At 47.5% G+C, this 19,318-nt stretch overlaps 1 protein-coding gene across 4 annotated transcripts in view; it reads left to right on the top strand.

The window, feature by feature from the left end:
• Positions 1-19,318, top strand: part of LOC117397016 (whirlin) — a 38,763-nt gene that overhangs the window by 17,959 nt on the left and 1,486 nt on the right. Inside the window, exons 6-12 of one of the 4 annotated variants that reach the window (XM_059005494.1) lie at positions 11,835-12,047; positions 12,263-12,475; positions 13,437-13,469; positions 15,041-15,112; positions 15,334-15,886; positions 16,169-16,365; positions 16,853-16,975. In XM_059005494.1, the coding sequence (XP_058861477.1) occupies positions 11,835-12,047; positions 12,263-12,475; positions 13,437-13,469; positions 15,041-15,112; positions 15,334-15,886; positions 16,169-16,365; positions 16,853-16,975 (1,404 nt within the window). The remainder of the gene's footprint in view (positions 1-11,834; positions 12,048-12,262; positions 12,476-13,436; positions 13,470-15,040; positions 15,113-15,333; positions 15,887-16,168; positions 16,366-16,852; positions 16,976-19,318) is intronic. The other 3 variants (XM_059005495.1, XM_059005496.1, XM_059005497.1) reach the window with 3 other exon arrangements.

Below are 19,318 nucleotides of genomic sequence, written 5' to 3'. Positions count from 1 at the left end.
TTTCTGTACTTAACAGTCAGTCACGATGTACGGCTTCCAGCACACAGGAATAAAAAACAAAAGCAAACAAGGGGTTTTGACAGGAAGTCTTAATCGATTGAACGCAGCGGTTTAGCATCCCGTCTACTTCATTAAAGCAACTCTGTGAAACTTGTAGCCCACTGCCGCAGGGGAGAGCTTGATACAGAGAGAGCGAGAGAGGCAGACTGACAGCAACACTTGTCAGAAGCAGTCAGAAAGCATTTCTGTTTCAGTGTACAGAGCTACAGTAAACATGACAGGTGGGGATTGCTTTGTTAAAGAGCTGTCTGTGCGTCTGTCTCCGGGGCTCTGCTCCGGCTCACCTTTGCAGCAGAGAGGAATCAATAAGCGCGCTGGCTGAGCAGAGGGGGCTGCGTGTGTCTCTGGAAAGGGCTCCGGATGCTGCCTCCAGTCGTCGTGGCTTCAACGGTATTACTGGCCACACTTTTGTGATTGTGGTTGTTGTTGCTTTTGTTAATTTACAACAGGCAGGTGTTTAAAGCACTACAAGCTGGCGCCCGTACTCAAGCACAGCAATAGAAGAAGCCCACGCCTGTCAAACCCCTAAGATCAATAGGAGAAAGGATTTCTGTTTCTCGCGGTGGGAATCAGTCTGAGCACTTCGAATGAGAAGGCACAGGGAGGCACAGCAGGCAGCACTAACGAGGAGGGCTGATCCGAGCTGCGAGTCCCAGGGTCACCTTGAGAGCTGTCACCTGCGTGCTGCTCATCAGAGAAGGTGGCTTTCTGACAGTGGTAGAGCACGCCAGGTGCCTTCAATCAGTCTTTTACAATGAACAGATCTTTGTTCATTTCAATCATGCCAGCTGAAGCCCTCTGTTTGCGTGCTGTAGATGTTGGCGTAAACAGGATGTTTAGGTTTTTTTGTTCTTTGAAAAATAGAGCGATTCCATTAACCTCGATCACCTTGTTGTCGATGCAAATGATGCAGCTGCACGTCCCTGTAATAAAGCAAGGCAAAGCATAGGCAAGCATGGCTACATCAGGGGTGTCCAATCACAGCCCTGGAGGGCCATTCCACTCTAACAGGTACAATGAGATAATCAACTACTTCAAGGACTGAACTGAGGTTTCATTTGCTCGATTAAGCGATTTAGAACACTAGTTCCCGACCCACCGTAGACACCAGCAAACCAGCGCTTGGAATTTCCCTCCGGCTTGCAGCGGCACTGAAGGGGTTAACCACGAAAGGAGCACAGAGCACTGCAGCTGCACCCGTCTCCTAGCATCTCTCCCGGCTCTAAGTGGATCTGGCAGACAAGGGAAAAAGCAATTCCGAGCCACCTCTTGAGGGTAACCTTGAGAAAGTTTGCGACACACTTCACAGCAACTCAGTGACGGCTCTGGTCTTTTATTACACAGAGATCTGATGAATCCAATTCCTCACTGAAGCAGTAAAGTGCCAGTCATTGTATTCAGGCCGTGACAGAGTTGGAAAACAGTTTAAGAGAGGAGGAAACTGGAATGGGTAGAGCAGGAGAGAGAGAGAGAGAGAGAGAGAGAGAGAGAGAGAGAGAGAGAGAGAGAGAGGATAATCAGGAAACCCTGTGATAGTAACGAGAGGATGCAGTCACCCCCTCTAAACCAGTTGACTTCCTCAGAGTATTGTCCCTGACAAGGTATATTATAGATAGATGTGTAGAATCAGCCCACAAGGGTGAATCATTCCTGCAGTGTAAATCCGTCTGAACATTCACTCTTTGAATAGCACCTGGCGTACAGAGAATTATATTTCAGTGGACCCAGGAACATTATTTATATAAAGTGATTAACACAGGCATACACAGACATGCTTAGTGCCATGCGGTTTCATTTAGTTTATATTAAATTATCCTACAATCCTGGCAGGATTTAGTTAAGACAGTAAAGACAGTAGCAATACGTAATAGTGAAACTTAGCCACAGAGATACCGGGGAGTGTGCTGACATTGTGTGGTGTTAGAAAGCTGTTAAAAATAAATACAATAAAAATAATACATCATTAAAACGAGGATGGCTATTTAAATAACTATTTAAAAAAACCTAGATATAAATGATATAACTAGTCTCGTCAATGATTTAACAGTGTTGAAAATGCGGTCACCCTACTTTAGGGTTGCTATTGAGTTAAAAGCTTGGGGTGGAGTTGTGGTTTAAGGTGAGGATTAGGCTCATGTGTAGAGGGTCCTGGTTTTTGGAGCATTTCGCTCCGGATGGATCAGCAGTGTGCTGATAAGGCCTCAGTATGTTGACATGAAGGCAAGCCTGCAGGAGGAATCACACATCACAGAACTGTGAGGCGCAGCGTTCATCCCCCGACTTCAAACAGAACCGCGCGGGGCTTAAACTTGCAATTACCAAAGCTGTCATTGTTGAAAATATGAAATCACAGCCTCAACCGGCTCACGAGACGTTAAATCATAGCAGCGGAATGAAAGAGGAGAAATCAATAAACTGCGAGTTTACATGATGAATAATAACGGATAGCTGGACAAACAAAAGGCTGTGACTCCCCCGGGGGGCTCGAGCGACGCCCACAAACCATTCATCCTCCTCCAGCCTCACAGTCACGGACACTCCCCAAGGCTCTCTGGAGTTCAGCTTTCTCAATAGAGGATATAGAGGGGCCGGGAGCATGCATGTATTTTATTATTACATGGATGTTATTTGCTTTTATTTGTGAAATCGATTGAGTCAAGATTTGGTTTACAGCCCAGTAATTACAATGTGTTTTATCTGAGTTAAGCAACTGAACGGTTCAGAGACTACTGGAGCCCTCTCTCTCTCTCTCTCTCTCTCTCTCTCTCTCTCTCTCTCTCTCTCTCTCTCTCTCTCTCCTCTCTCTTTCCATCTCTCTCTATCTTTCGCTTTCTCCCTCTCTCTCTCTCTCCCTCCCTCTCTCTCCATCTCTCTCTTCCCCTCTCTCTCCATCTCTCTCTATCTTTCGCTTTCTCCCTCTCTCTCTCCCTCTCTCTCTCTTTCTCTCTCCATCTCTCTCTATCTTTCGCTTTCTCCCTCTCTCTCTCTCTCCCTCCCTCTCTCTCCATCTCTCTCTATCTTTTGCTTTCTCCCTCTATCTCCCTCTATCTCCCTCTCAATCTCTCTCTCTCTCTCCCTCTCTCTCTCTCTCTCTGTCTCTCTCTCTCTCTCTCTCTCTCTCAATTCAATTCAATTCAATGGTGCTTTATTGGCATGACTTACAATAGCAGGTGTTGCCAAAGCAATTATACAATACAGACATGTATATATACCATGCATCATGAATACATATATATAAACAAACTGATTTATAAAGTACAGTAAAAAAAAAAAAAAAAAAAAAACAAAAAACAACATATCACTACTAACAATAAACATGTATCAGGACAATAAGCATTTACATAATACATACATGCCTACATACACAACAACATACATACTGTATATACATAAGTGTGTGTGTGTCTCTGTGCAGAGCTCTCATTGTGTGTCCCTCAGTCTGTGACACGCAGACACATACTGGGCTGCTAGTTGGGCTGTGCTTCTCTCCTCTCCCAGGAGGATTGAGACTTTTTCAGGGTTGGACATGTTTGGGAAGTTTGGGAGGGAATTTGCAAATTTTTTAAAATAAATTTGTCTATTTTCTGAGTATTTTTTACATTGAAGAAGGAAGTGCATCTCTGTCTCGACCTCTCCTGTCTCACAGTGACCACAGAGCCTTTCTTCTTTAGGAAGCCAGGTCTGCCGGTGACGGCCTTTCTCAATGGCCAGGCTGTGGTCACTGAGCCTGTACTTGGTCAGGATCTGCCTCTGCTTTGTATCTCTGACAGTAGAGAGATACTCTGCCAGAGTGTAATCTCTTTTTAGGGCCCGATAACAATCCAGTTTATTTTGAGATTTTGTTTCTGTGTCCCAATGTTTCAGATAGCAGTTTTTGGTTAGTTTTATAATTTGGTTGACTCTGATTGGGGGCTGGTAAGCAGTGCTGCCCTGAAGCTGGTTTGTTTTAGTATTATTAGTTGGGTTCAGTGCAGTGAGCTTCAGGGCCAGCTGGCTTAGAGGACTCTTTTCAGGGCTGAGCTCTTGGGTTTGCATGGCCTCATACTGGAGGGAGTCTGATTCACTTTTCTTTAGGTGCATCCAAAATTTTAGTGCTCTTTTCTTTATATTTATGAGTGTCGGGTAACGGCCTAATTCAGCCCTGCATGCATGATTTGGTGTTTTTCTCTGCACCTGTAGGATGTTTTTGTAGAGTTCAGCATGCAGGGTTTCGATTGGGTGTTTGTCCCATTTAGTGTAGTCCTGTTGACTGAGTGGACCCCATATCTCACTACCATACAGCGCAATGGGCTGGATGACACTGTCAATTAATTTTAGCCATATTTTGATAGGAATATTTATTTTATAGAATCTTCTTTTGATGGCATAGAAAGCTCTTCTGGCTTTTTCCTTTAGTGCATTCACTGCTAGGTTAAAGCTCCCTGACGCACTGATAGTCAGGCCCAGGTACGTGTAGTCTGAGGTGTGTTCTAGTGTAGTGTTGTTTAGGGTGAAGTGGTATCTGTTTCCCTGAGTTCTGGCCTTTTTTTGAAAAATCATTATTTTGGTCTTTTTAAAGTTTACTGCCAGGGCCCAGGTCTGACAGTACTGCTCCAGCAGTGCCAGGCTCCGCTGCAGCCCCTGCTCTGTGGGCGACAGCAGGACCAGGTCATCTGCATAGAGCAGGAACTTGATTTCGGTGTTGTGTAGAGTAAGGCCGGGGTCTGCAGACTGCTCCAACATCGTAGCCAACTCGTTAATATAAATATTGAACAGTGTTGGACTCAGACTGCAGCCCTGCCTCACCCCCCGCCCCTGAGTGAAGAAATCAGTTCTTTTGTTGCCAATTTTGACTGCACATTTGTTTTCTGTGTACATTGATTTTATTATATCATAGATTTTACCCCCTACACCACTTTGAAGAATTCTGTAATATAAACCTTCATGCCAAATAGAATCAAATGCTTTTTTAAAGTCAATGAAGCAGGCGAAAATTTTGCCTTTACTTTTTTGGTGTACGTGTTTGTTTATTAGGGTGTGTAGGGTGTAAATATGATCTGTTGTGCGATGATTTGGTAGGAATCCAATTTGACTCTTACTCAGGACATTGTGTTCGGTAAGGAAGGCCAGTATCCGGGCGTTAATGATACTGCAGAATACCTTCCCCAGGTTACTGCTCACACAGATGCCCCGGTAGTTGTTGGGGTCGAATTTGTCTCCACTCTTGTGAATTGGGGATATAAGCCCTTGGTTCCAGATGTCAGGGAAGTAACCAGTACTTAGTACCATGTTGAACAATTTAAGCATTGCCTCCTGTAATTTAGGGCTGCTGTGTTTGAGCATCTCAGTGCAGATGCTGTCAGGGCCGCAGGCTTTTCTGGTTTTCAGTGCCTGCAGCTTCATAGTTAATTCTTGTAGGGTGATTGGAACATCAATTGTGTTTTGGTTATCTTTAATTGATTGTTCAAGTAATTTCAGTTTTTCTCTAGTTTCATTTTGTTTATCTGTTAGATCTTTTTGTTGAATATCTTTATAAAGGTTTTCAAAATAATTTTTCCAAACTGTTCCATTTTGTATCGTCAATTCTTGTTGTTTTGTTGGGTTTAAATTGTTCCACATTTCCCAGAACTGATTTTGGTCAACAGATTTTTCAATGTCTGTGAGGGTTTTGTTTGTGTGTTTTTGTTTTTTCTGTTTGAGGGTGTGTTTGTAGTGTTTTAGAGTCTCACAGTACCTCAGACGTAAGTCTGTGTCTTGTGGTTGATGGTGTTTTTGATTAGATAATTTTCTTAGATTTGTTCGTATTGATTTACATTCATCATCAAACCATGGCTGTGTGTGTTTTTGTTTCCGATTGATCTTCTTTTTGGTCTTTTTAATATTTGCCATTATGGCTGCTTTTTCAAATATCTGATTAATGTCATTAACAGACAGATTTAGTCCTGTCATATTAGGTTGGTACAGAGTGTTGAGGAAAGTGTTAATGGTGTTAGTTATTTCAGTGGAACTGATTGCTTTGATATATTCCTCAGTGCTGTTTGGAGCCCATCTGTATGTTTGATTCAGATTGTACAGCTTACTGGGCTGTGTTTGTGTGTTGCTTGCCTGACTTCCTCTTTTCAGGAACACAGTGATTTGATTGTGGTCCGACAGGGGAGTTTGTTGCCTGACAGTGAATGCACTTAGAAAGGAGGGGTCCATGTCAGTGATGACATAGTCGACTACACTAGTCCCAAGAGCTGAGCAATACGTGAACCTCCCTAAAGAGTCCCCTCTGATCCTGCCATTAACGATGTACAGACCTAGGGCTTGACAGAGATGCACTAATTCTCTCCCATTTTTGTTCACGGCACGGTCAGGGTTGTTTCTCTGGATTGTGGTGGGTGTGAGGTACAGAGGGGTCTGTCCAAATACATGGCTGTTTCCCTGGGTGTTAATACAGTCAGGCTCTGAGCCTGTCCTGGCGTTGAAATCCCCACAGAGCAGCACATTCCCCTGGGCCTGGAAATGGCCGATCTCTGTGTGGAGGGTGTTAAAATACTCTTCGTTGTAATAGGGGGATTCAGAAGGGGGGGTGTATGCTGCACACAGGTATATGTCATTTTGACATTGGGCTATTCCCTTGTTAATTTTGAGCCATGTGTGTGTTTGGCCCTGTTTGACTGGGCTGATGTAGCTGGCCAGCTCCTCTCTGTACCACACTATAATCCCCCCCGAGTCCCTGCCACGCCGGACTGTGCTCAGTTTAATAGAGGGCACTATCGCCTCCCTGTAGCCTGAGGGGCAGTGTGTGAGCGCGTCTGCACGGCACCATGTCTCCAACAGAACTATCACATCTACATCTTTTGTATTTTTAATAAATTCAGGGTCTGTGCTCTTCAGCCCAAAAGCAGAGGAATACAGGCCCTGAATGTTCCAACAGCTAACAGTAAATGAACTCATGTAATCCAACCAATATTATTCTTAATGAAATAAAATGTCTAACAATAACACAACCTTTTATCATTTTAAGTTCCCTTTAAACAGTAAAGTACAAATATAGTAATTATTTTAGTAGTACTAATAATTATTTATTTATTTATACTTTATTTATTTATTTGTAGTTATTTACATGTAGATTTTTTTTTTTTTTTTTTTTTTTTTTTCCCTACCCAAGTGTTGCAGGTCTCAGTTCAGCAGCCTGGAGCAGAGGATGCTGAGGAGCTGTTTGATCTCTCCCAGTTCGGTGGGGGCTGGGGGGGTGGGCTGGGACAGAGTTGCAGCATAGCTGAGTTGCTGCTGGTGGTCGCTGAGCCTGGCGGTCGTGGGACGAGTGGGGGGCCGGATGGCGGGCGGCTGTATGGTGCTGCGGGGGCGGGATGTGTGCGCTGCAGTGTGGGGGGGCTGCATGCTACGCTGGCCTCTGCTGGCACTGCTGCGAGGGGGGCTGGCTGGGCTACGGCCCATGGCTGCATCCTTCAGGGTCTTGGCAAAGACTTTGACCCCCTCCTGGTTTAGGTGCACCTTGTCGTAGAGGTGCCAGGGGCCCACTGTGGGGTGGTGTGCCAGGTGCACGTTAGGCAGCGCAGCGCAGCCTCTGGTGATCTCTGCGTTCACAGCGTTGATGGTGTGTGGGTGGGTGTCTGCTCGGGGCAGCAGCGTGGAGATGACCACTCTGGAGTCGGGGAACTCCTGCGTGGCTCTCTCAGCCACCCTCCTCACGGCCTTGGCGGTGTCGTGGCGCAGGGAGCCCAGGTCGTTGGTGCCGGTGTGGATAACGATGCAGCTTGGGCTCCCCAGTGTGTCCCGGTTCAGCAGCTGCAGGGCTCGCTCCGTGTTTGTGCAGCGGATGTTGTTGACACGCCGGCTGGGAAACAGTCTCCTCATGTCCAGGTATTTCCCGTTGCTGTCAATGAGGAGGGCCACTTCTGCGTTTGTCTTCTTTTTGGCCAGCATGCTGTGGGTGTGGGTGGGGATGGGGGTGGGAGCGGGGTGGGGGGGGGAACGGGGTGGGAGGGGGAGCGGGGGGGAAGCGGGGGTGGGGGTGGGGGTGGGAGCGGGGTGGGGGATGGGAGCGGGGTGGGAGGGGGACCGGGGGGGGGAGCGGGGGTGGGGATGGGACCGGTGTGGGAGTGCGGGGGGCAGCGGGGGTGGGAATAGGGGGGGAGCGGGGGGGGAGCGGGGGTGGGAGTGTAGCGGGGGTGGTAGCACGGGGAGCAGGGGTGGGGGGGGCTGTGTATCTGTGGAGCTGCTCCCTCAATCCCTGCAGCTCCTTGTTGGTGGTTTTCTCTCTGCGCTGCATCTCCTCCTTGACGCTGGTCAGCTGGGTCCTTAGGTTCGCGTTCTCCTGCTGCAGGTCCTTCATCTCGCTGGTCAGCTCGGTGATGGCCACCCTGTTCTCTCTCTTGAGCTGGCTCACCTCATCTCTGAGCTGCTGGGTGATGCTGGTTTCCGTGAGCCTGGCCAGTGTAAGCTCTCTGAACTCCACAAACTCCAGCTCCAGCAGGGCCAGGCACTCCCGCATGTGCTGGGTGTCGCTGGGGGTCGTGGGGGTGGGCAGGTTGGTGTCGGGTGTTGTGCTGTCTGAGGTAGGATCTTCAGGGTCTTCAGGGTCGGTGTTCTCGGGGTCGTTGGCTGTAGTGTTTGTTTTTTCAATCTCTGCTGCCTCTTTTAGTTGTTTATATTTTTTTTCAAAAGAGGTCAGGCTGGCCTCACTGCCCTGGATCAACACAGTTCCGCTGTGGTAGACATTAATACTCAGGACTGTGCTGTCCGGGTCAGAGTCTTCTCTTAAGAGGATCTGTCTACCTTGGCAGATCCCTCTTTTTGTGACGTTGCTGTACGTCTTACACACAGCAGTGTGCCAGGCATTGAGGTGCTGAGTGTAGAAGATGAGGTTGCTTCTCATCTTCTTGTCTCCTGTCCCAGAGTAGTCTGTGTACAGACACTCCGGGTTCTCTCTCAGCACGCTCAGTTTATGATGCTTCCTGGCCTGTGCGCTGCGCAGTTCAGCCGGGTACTGGAACTCCCTGCTCTCTGCACTCTGACTCGTCTCCATGGCAACCGGGAGAATCTCCTACACTTTGTTGCAATTTTCAACTGTCACTGCCAACGGCTGCTTTTTTGAAAGTAAACTGAACTTTTTTTTTTTTTTAAAAGCAAACTACTGCTGAACTTTTAATTTTTGTAGTATTTGTTTGTATTTATTACTATAAAATTATAAAATAAAATGATGGTAGTGTAAAACGCTTACCTCTACCTCTGTAATTTTCTTCCTTTATTTTCCTCTTTTATTTACTTCTATCTTTTCTTTCTCTTTCTTTATCCTTTTCTTTCCTTTTCTCTTTCTTAAATATTTCTTAAATATTTTTCTTCTCTTCCTTTAATTCTCTCTTCTTTCCTTCCTTCCCTTTGCTCTGTGATTTTCTTCCTTTCTTTATTTTCCTCTTATTTCCTTCCTTTCTTTACTTTCTTTTCTTTCTCTTTCTTTTTTCCCTTTCTTTCCTTTTCTTTTAATTTATCTTCTCTTCCTTTAATTCTCTCTTCTTTCCTTCCTTCCCTTTCCTCTGTGTTCTTTTTTCTTTTGGTCTTGGGATCTTCTTTTGGTGTTTTTATAATATTTTATCAAATGTTTTCTCTTATTTTTTCATATTACGTTAAATACTACTTTAAGTACTACTTTACATATGTTTATGTTATTAAATTGGCATTTTATTTCACTAAGAAACATATAAATTTTTAAATTTTCAGGAGCTCATATTTTCTGTGACTCTCTCTCTCTCTCTCTCTCTCTCTCTCTCTCTCTCTCTCTCTCTGCTTATATTATTACTATGCTGTATGTTTGCTATCCCCCCAAACAATATTTTTAAAGGTCTTATTTCAATACTTTCACTTAATATTCACCTGAAATATTACTTAATATATTAATATAATACTTTTAACTGAAGACTCGCATAGAGGAATACTAACATCCTGTCACTAATGTTAGATACAGCCGACAGCTTTTCCCATTTAAACGGAAACACGGCTGTCGTGCTCTAATGCAAAGTGCATTTCTATCAAGGGCATGTATATAAAGTAATCTCGCTTTGACTCTTCTTCATTCGACTGGATTAATAAGCAGTTTAAACACTCAAAGAGCAGGGCACACTGAAACAGGGCTTCTCACAGTCGTGTAAGAATCGCACAGAACCTGGCAGCTGCGTTTATTCCTGTGTAAAAGGCGATTCCAGATTGATTCTTACAGAGGTGTCGGTTTGCCACTCTCTGTTTCAATGTAACTTTCACTGGCTCAAGGTCGGACAAGATCTCAGCACTGCTGTGAAGTATTGCCTTTCCAATCTGTCGCAAACGCCTCGCTTGTTACTGTAAATCCCTCCCAGGCTATTTGTGCAAACCTCTTTTCCTTTCCCGGGAGACAACGGAGGTGATTAATGTGAGAAGTTTACACAGGGCAGTGCGGTGCCAGTCACCAGCCCTGCGCCTTTCCTGGAGTCAGGGTACTGAGAACAGCACGTCACCACTGCGGGGAGGCATGCTTTATTCTCACACGCATGCTGCAGACTGCATTGCAACTGCACTGCCACTCTGTCACCAAGCACTATGTGTTATGCAGTTCTATCTGTCGAGGATGCAAAACAGGAGGAAATATAAACTGAATCACTTTGGCTTTGCAGTGCTTGAGAATAAAAATAATAAAACACTAAATCAAGATTGACAGAACCCAGTGGAACAATATACAAAGAGTGAAGGCTTGTCAGATGATGCTACCATCAAAACAAACGCAGACCAAGTAAATCTTCTCTCACATTCAGCACTCTCTCCTTCTCCAGCATGCCTGCCTTTCTGGTTCTTCCCAGCCTGTTCGCAACACGCGACTCAGTCCGCTGTGATTTTGTATTTCCAGTATGAATCCCCTTGATATTCTGATTAAATGAAGGGCAGTTGTTTCCAGTGGCAGCCGTTCCCAGGCTTGGTTTCAGAATTGATAAAACCGCAAGGTTCCTAATAAACGATGAGTGTGCTGGTTATACTGGCAGCCGCGCCTCTGTAGATGCGCTTGGTATTACTGCAGCCAAACTACAGCCCTAAAAGACCAAACCAGCCAAATGCATTGAACTGTATGAAGAACAATGTGAAATAAAGTCAGATGAATTAGGACTTTCCAGAAAGCGGATCTGACTCATCAGAAATTTGCATTCTGGACCACACAATGAAATGCAACTTAAAACACATTAAAAAAACAAAATAAAACAAATGATGAAGATAAAAAGAGAAAAGAAAGGAAGGAGAGATCGGAGCCCTGGTTCAGCTCAGCAACCAAGCGAGGCACAGGCTGAGAGGCTTTGATTAAAAAGATCATTAAAAGTGTCTAACTGTAAGTTATTAGGATTTCATTTTTCTGGCTGAGGGGAGCCGCTCTGCAGGATGCCAGTAGACTCATCAGAAGGCAGCGTTTTGTACTTTAATTAGCTGGAGGAAGAGAACAGAAAGCCAATGAGCCGGGCTAGGCAATAGTAAGGGTGCAGACACTGTGTACACGTGGAGAAAGGAACGGCAATGCTTCACAAAGATCTCAACATGATAGGGATCGCAATCTGTAGAGGCGTGTGCTGGAGCCACAGGCAGCAGGAACGAGTTAAGATTCGTCCCGTTATTTGCATGCTGATTTTGCAGCAATGCTTTTCCCGTGGTTATACTGATGCACTCCCTGATTACAGTTTGAATATGCTCTGTCATGCCTCTGTGGGCTATGCTTTACCATGCCTTCACTATGCTTTATTACACTTTTCTCTGCTTGGCTCCTCCCCCCCCAGCCGGTGTTCTATAAGGGCGTGGCCGGCTCCCAGGTGATGCTGTCCAGTCTGATCAGCCAATCACGCGCCATGCTGGAGGAGCAGGCGCGGCACCTGCTGAACGAGCAGGAGAGGCAGACCATGGTGTACTACCTGGACGAGTACAAGGAGGGACACATCGGCATCCAGGCCCTCGTCATGGCCCTGTTAGAGCTGCTCAACACACACGCCAAGGTGAGCGAGCAGGGCTCACAATGAGCATCCATCCCGGGTTATATGACAGTACAGTGAGAGCCCTCGTTATTTCACTATCTTACTTACTGTTTGTTCCAGTTCTGTTCTTGCAGTTCCGTTTGTTCCAGTTCTGTTCTTGCAGTTCCGTTTGTTCCAGTTCTGTTCTTGCAGTTCCGTTTGTTCCAGTTCTGTTCTTGATGTTCTGTTTGCTCCAGTTCTCTCTGCTGTCGGAGGTGCGGGGGCTGATCACTCCCCAGGATCTGGAGCGCTTTGACAGCCTGGTTCTGAAGAGGGAGATCGAGTCCATGAAGGCGCGGCAGAACTCGGGCACGGTGCTGGGCACAGACTCCTACTCCATGGTGTCATACGCTGACACACTCACATCCACTGGGAGCTACTTCACCTCCACCACACTCAGCTCTGCGCGGGTACGAGAACACACTGTCTGTCCCTCTGTCTGTGTGTCTCTCTGTCTGTCTGTCTGTGTGTTTGTCTTTGTGTGTCTCTACATGAATACTCCCCAGCCTGTCTCTACAAGTCTATACTCTCCGGTATCTCAATGTGTCTGTCTGTCTGTGTGTGTGTGTGTATCTGTCTGTCTGTCTGTCTGTCTGTCTGCCTGCCTGCCTGTCTGAAAACGGAATTGCATTTCACCTGCAAGTAAACTTCACTGAACAAACCTTTTTTAGAATTGATACACTAGCTAGAGAGCAGCTGCATGGGCTTTCTTTATCAGTGCTCAGCCTGGGGCAGGGAACATTCCCATAGCTGAAGCTGCTTCAGGCTGAATTGAATCTGTGCAGTAGCAGGGCTGGCTGAAGCTGCTTCAAGCTGAATTGAATCTGTGCAGTAGCAGGGCTGGCTGAAGCTGCTTCAAGCTGAATTGAATCTGTGCAGTAGCAGGGCTGGCTGAAGCTGCTTCAAGCTGAATTGAATCCGTGCAGTAGCAGGGCTGGCTGAAGCTGCTTCAAGCTGAATTGAATCCGTGCAGTAGCAGGGCTGGCTGAAGCTGCTTCAAGCTGAATTGAATCCATGCAGTAGCAGGGCTGGCTGAAGCTGCTTCAAGCTGAATTGAATCCATGCAGTAGCAGGGCTGGCTGAAGCTGCTTCCAGCTGAATTGAATCCATGCAGTAGCAGGGCTGTGGTTAGTTCCAGTTTGCAGCTGGTTTTCACACCATGAGTATTTGTACCACTAAACCATTGCCCCTGATTGCAGTTAATATAAGCAGTCACCTCATATGAGCAGCGTATACTCTGTGCGTCCTGGTTTCTTTACTGTTGTTATTTTAATGTATCACATAAGAACGCCAGCTTGCACCAAACAGCCTTCATTCCCTTCCCTTTCTCTGCTGCTCTGTGCCTCCCCTGTGCAAACTCCACCACAACAGGAACGCTTGCTGTGGCTCATAGACTTGATGGAGGTAGGACCCGTTTGCAGTGTGCGCACTTGAGTGCTGTGTTTCCATGGCTACGGTGTGGGTTTTGTTTCCCGAGCGTCTGGTTTGCTTGAGAGAGAGATTTCTTTCTAATTGAAGTGTCCCCTGCCTGTCCCTCTGGAGTGTGCTGCGTGTGAACTGCGTGCGTGCTGCTGCTGCTGCCTGCGTTTTACTGGTCTGTCCTCATGATTTTAATTACATCATAATCAAGTATATACATAATAACAGTCATCATGATGTACGGGGGACGGACCCAGCTGGTTTCGGTTTGTGTTTAAATAACTGGACGCTTTCCTGTTCCAGTTCTCAATTTTCTGCAAGGCCCATCAATGGCACCATCTACAGCACAGCGGTACTCGCTTCCTGAGCAAACGATGTGACCAAGCTACTGGACCCTAGTGGCAAGAGGCAGGGTCTTCTAAATGTCCAGCCTGTACGCTGCCTGACCAGCGGTGGCTGCAGGAGCGCGACGAGGTGAACCAGCCCTGTCAGATTATCCTTCCACACCTCCGCGGGAGTGCCAGTGTCAGAGCTGTGCACCCGCTGTGGGAGCTCAGCCAACATCAGCTACCCGTGTCTTAAGTTTTCAAAGTGTGGCATTGACAGCCGCCCTCCCTGCTGGTTCACTCAGCCTCTTATCTGGTCTGCTCACTGTGGATCTCCTTTGTTCCTCTCTTATCAGTGACTGACAGGGAGATCATGCCGACAGCGCCGTGATGCAAACCCTTTGGCCGTAGCTGTACAGTCCATCGCTTCAAATACTCTTGAAGCCAGTCTGAGGGGTGTCCTGGGAAAATGTGATAACACACAATATGAATTTCTTTAGATCACCTAGCCTGGCCTCCTAATAAAAAACAAAGACTTTCTGAAAGTGCAGTGTTTTTGCAGGACTCCCCTTGCATCACATGTTCCTAATACATCAGGGGAAAGGGAGACTTACATTTCAGGGAGGGAGGGTGCGCAGGGCTAGCTCTCCTGGAAAAACCTTTTATCTTTTTTTTATTATTAATGGACTGAAAATCATGAATGCATCTTGAATCCTATCTGGCTAATTGAACTCCACAATCTGAGAGGCAAAGGTTCCCATCAAAGGCTGTTAATGGATTCTGAAAAGACTGCAAGGAGAAAATGGCTGTCTGTACATAATACATGAATACTGATCAGCGTCTGAAATGTAATCCGGAATAGAATATTTTTTTATAAACTACTTTTCAATTTAACCCTAACCTTAACCCCAACCCCCAACTCCAACCCCAACCCCCAACCCCAACCCCCAACCCCAACCCCAACACTAACCCTCAACCCCAACCCCCAACCCCCAACCCCCAACCCCAACCCCAACCCCCAACACCCAACCCCAACCCCAACCCCAACCCCCAACCCCCAACCCCAACCCCAACCCCAACCCCCAACCCCAACCCCAACCCCCAACCCCAACCCCCAACCCCAAGCCCAACCCCAACCCCCAACCCTTAACTAAGCTTATAAATGTTCCAAAGTGCAGTATTGTTTTTTGTCCTCGTTGTCAGTGACCCTGTTTCTGCCTCTCTTCCCAGAATGAGAGCACGCTCGATGGGTCCAGCGAATGCCTGCAGGAGAATGCCGACAGTCTGCCTGACATCTCTCTGGTGAGCAGCACTTCATATGTAATGTGTGTATATATGAGAGTCAAGCTCAGGGAGCACAAAGACACTTTTTCAGGACCAGTGGCTTGAAACCTGGTTCCAGGAGTCCGGGAGATGTATGGTGAAGCCTATTAAAAAAACATGACAGACCATGGGAAGCAATGTGAATGCACAGTGTAACCATGTGTTAAATGCTTATAAGGGATATTCCATATATTTCTCAGGATGAAGTCCAGTCTCTGGCGGGCCACCCTCCTCCCTTCAAGCCTCCGCCTCCCCCAGTGGTCAGTTCAGGGGGTCTGCAGCGGCGTCCGAGCCGGAGAGAGCAGCCCAAGCGGTCATCGTCCGAGTTCTCCCAGTCAGGCCTCTTCTTCACCGCTCCCCACACCGCCACAGCGGACAGCGAGGCAGCGTCCAGCGAGGCAGCGTCCAGCGAGGCAGTGTCCAGCGAGCAAACCTCCCTCTCCACCTCCCCAGCCCCAGCCGTCAGCAAAGCAGAGGTGACCGCCCACCTCTCGTTGGTCAACCACCACCCCATCGGCCCCTTCCCCCGAGTCAAGTCCCCGACCCGAGCTAAATCCCCTGAGCCCTCCTTCTCTCCCAGCCCCCCTCCTCCCCCTTCTCACCCTGCCCCAGCCCCACCCAGTCCGGACAAGCCCCTCCCCCAGCCCTCCCCCTCCTCCTCGGCCTCCAATCAGCACTTTGTCATGGTGGAGGTGCACCGCCCCAACAGCGAGCCCGACGTCAATGAAGTGAAGCCGCTGCCCCAAGCCAGAGGTACGTACTGCGCGGGATGGGGAGCAGAGAATACACTGTTGCGGTTCTGTGATCGCTTTATTAATATAGTGTTACTGATGAGAGGTTTGACTTTCCTTCCGAGATCCTTTAACAATTACAGTCGCTGTGCACTATACAAAAGTCCCATTTAAACTGGCCCAATTTCAAAACTCTATGCCTGTCAAGTAACCGGTGGAGAAAAGCACAGCCTTGGTGAGGCAATTTAAAGTGAAAAGTGGGATGCAGTAACCCTAGTGAAGATTGTGTTTGTGTTATTAACAGCGGCTCTCTCGCTCCTCCCCCCAGCCTCCACTCTGTGCCAGCTCTCAGACAGTGGACAGACGCTGAGCGAGGACAGCGGGGTGGACATTGCGGACACAGGGGGCAACAGCAAGGACAGCAGCCCCCTCCCAGCCAAGAGCTGGGGCAGCAAGGACAGCGCAGGGGGCGAGGGCAGGACAGAGTCAGCTCCTAAACCGGTGAGTGAGGCTCTCCTCCGCGGCTTCCATGAAAAATGAGTCGCTGCCCATTTCAACAGGAGCCCCTGCACACAGCACTCCTGTCAGATATGTGTTTCATTAGCCTCAGTGGAATCTTCACTCCCCTTATAATCACTGGGTGTCGCTCTTGGGGTCCTCTTTCTGTGGCCCCTGGCTGCAGGAAGCGTGCAGCTGTGCTGTTGGAGCTGAACGAGCCTCAAGCAATCTGCCCTGGGCTCTCACCACATGTAGCAGATGTGTGGTTATTATAATTGAGCCGGTTAAAAACAGCCGCTGCACATGCTGAGACGTTTCCTGAGTTTCAAGATTTGTAATCAAGCGACAATCCCGACACAGAGGGAGGGACCCGGAACCAGCCTGAGTGTGTTCATGTTCTGTGGTAACCCTGGAAGCAGCTGAAGTCTCCACTGTGTGGTGGTGCTCCAGGTATTACTGCACTTCCCCCCCATGCTGCTTTGTGTTTCAGCCCGGTCTCTTGGAGCCCACTTCCTCACTGGTGAGGGTGATGAAGAGCGCCACCACGCTGGGCATCGCCATCGAGGGAGGGGCCAACACACGCCAGCCCCTGCCCCGCATCGTCACCATACAGGTGGGTGGGAGAGGGCGTGTTTCTGTGCAGATTCAATCTTCAGGAGCAGTTAAACACTCAACAGGGCTCAATTTAAAAATACTCAAGTACTAAAAGAAACGGGTCTCAACTAGAAGTCTGGATGAAGCCTTATTAAGTATTTCTCAATGCAAATGCAATCTGACACGTACAGCCATCCTAATTCTCCCGGTTTCTCTGATGGTTTTGTCCTGCTGTAGTATTACAGTACCACACTCCAGTAGCTATGGTAGAACCCGGATCACTGCACTAGACACGGATCTAGCTATCTTTGAAGCTACAAGAGAGTCTATACACAAGACACGGTCAGTACTGAGTAGAGAGAGTCTATACACAAGACACGGTCAGTACTGAGTAGAGAGAGTCTATATACAAGACACGGTCAGTACTGAGTAGAGAGAGTCTATACACAAGACACGGTCAGTACTGAGTAGAGAGAGTCTATACACAAGACACGGTCAGTACTGAGTAGAGAGAGTCTATACACAAGACACGGTCAGTACTGAGTAGAGAGAGTCTATACACAAGACACGGTCAGTACTGAGTAGAGAGAGTCTATACACAAGACACGGTCAGTACCGAGTAGAGAGAGTCTATACACAAGACACGGTCAGTACTGAGTAGAGAGAGTCTATACACAAGACACGGTCAGTACTGAGTAGAGAGAGTCTATACACAAGACACGGTCAGTACTGAGTAGAGAGAGTCTATACACAAGACACGGTCAGTACTGAGTAGAGAGAGTCTATACACAAGACACGGTCAGTACTGAGTAGAGAGAGTCTATACACAAGACACGGTCAGTACCGAGTAGAGAGAGTCTATACACAAGACACGGTCAGTACTGAGTAGAGAGAGTCTATACACAAGACACGGTCAGTACTGAGTAGAGAGAGTCTATACACAAGACACGGTCAGTACTGAGTAGAGAGAGTCTATACACAAGACACGGTCAGTACTGAGTAGAGAGAGTCTATACACAAGACACGGTCAGTACTGAGTAGAGAGAGTCTATACACAAGACACGGTCAGTACCGAGTAGAGAGAGTCTATACACAAGACACGGTCAGTACTGAGTAGAGAGAGTCTATACACAAGACACGGTCAGTACTGAGTAGAGAGAGTCTATACACAAGACACGGTCAGTACCGAGTAGAGAGAGTCTATACACAAGACACGGTCAGTACTGAGTAGAGAGAGTCTATATACAAGACACGGTCAGTACTGAGTAGAGAGAGTCTATACACAAGACACGGTCAGTACTGAGTAGAGAGAGTCTATACACAAGACACGGTCAGTACTGAGTGGAGAGAGTCTATACACAAGACACGGTCAGTACTGAGTAGAGAGAGTCTATACACAAGACACGGTCAGTACTGAGTAGAGAGAGTCTATACACAAGACACGGTCAGTACTGAGTAGAGAGAGTCTATACACAAGACACGGTCAGTACTGAGTAGAGATCAGGTTGTTTAGCCAGCAGAGTGGACTTCATGTTGAGTCTAGTTCATTTCCCACACTCAAATATTGACAGAAAGCAGGAGTCTAATTGCCGTTATTCCAGCGACCCTGTATTTACCTTTTGAAGTGAAGTAGTGAAGCAGTGAAGCAGGAATCGCACCAGATAAGCGCAGTATAGCAAGTGCTTCATCATAACAAAGAACAACATATTGATCTCCGAGCTGACAAGCGAGTGAGCGCCGCAGCCCATGGGTTTATAACATTTTTTACATTTTCTTCATCTTCTGCAGCAAATGTTTTTAATTAAACGAAAGGAGGGGGGTGGAAGCAATGCTTTGCCATCATTTTAAATGCCTGGGCTCTTCCTCACAGAGCTGGGTCAGCACTGGCCTGTGCTTGCAATAAACGCAGCTGCACACTTCAGCACACGGCTGCCTCTCAAGCCATTAGCATCCAAGAGCCTGGCAATCGATGAGAAACGCGTGTGTTCTGTTGGGAATTAAACAGGATTGATTCGGGAACAGGGTTGCTCTTTATTTAGGCAGGGGGTCGTGGGTTAGGGTGATCGCTCCTCTTCATTTAGAACGTGCTGCAGGCAGGGTCGTAAATCACAGGCTGTGTAAACCTGTTACTGCAGGAAGCATCCCTGTGCAGGCCTGGTGCATTGACAGGGGATCCAGGGAAGCATGGTGTTCCAGAATCTTCAGGACTGGAATCAGGGGACAACCATGGCTGTCATTACTTCAAGCTTCCCTGCCGGCATTTCTTACGTGGAATTCACACTGAAAGTAATCTGCAATGCAGGCATTAGCACATCAGTGTGGGATCGTAGGAACATCGTAGGTCCGAGGCAGCTACACTGCA

This window comes from Acipenser ruthenus, chromosome 31, assembly GCF_902713425.1.
Source record: "Acipenser ruthenus chromosome 31, fAciRut3.2 maternal haplotype, whole genome shotgun sequence".
Taxonomy (NCBI): Eukaryota; Metazoa; Chordata; class Actinopteri; order Acipenseriformes; family Acipenseridae; genus Acipenser; species Acipenser ruthenus.
The sequence above is the reverse complement of the archived record's forward strand: the minus strand, read 5'-3'. Positions and strand labels throughout refer to the sequence as shown.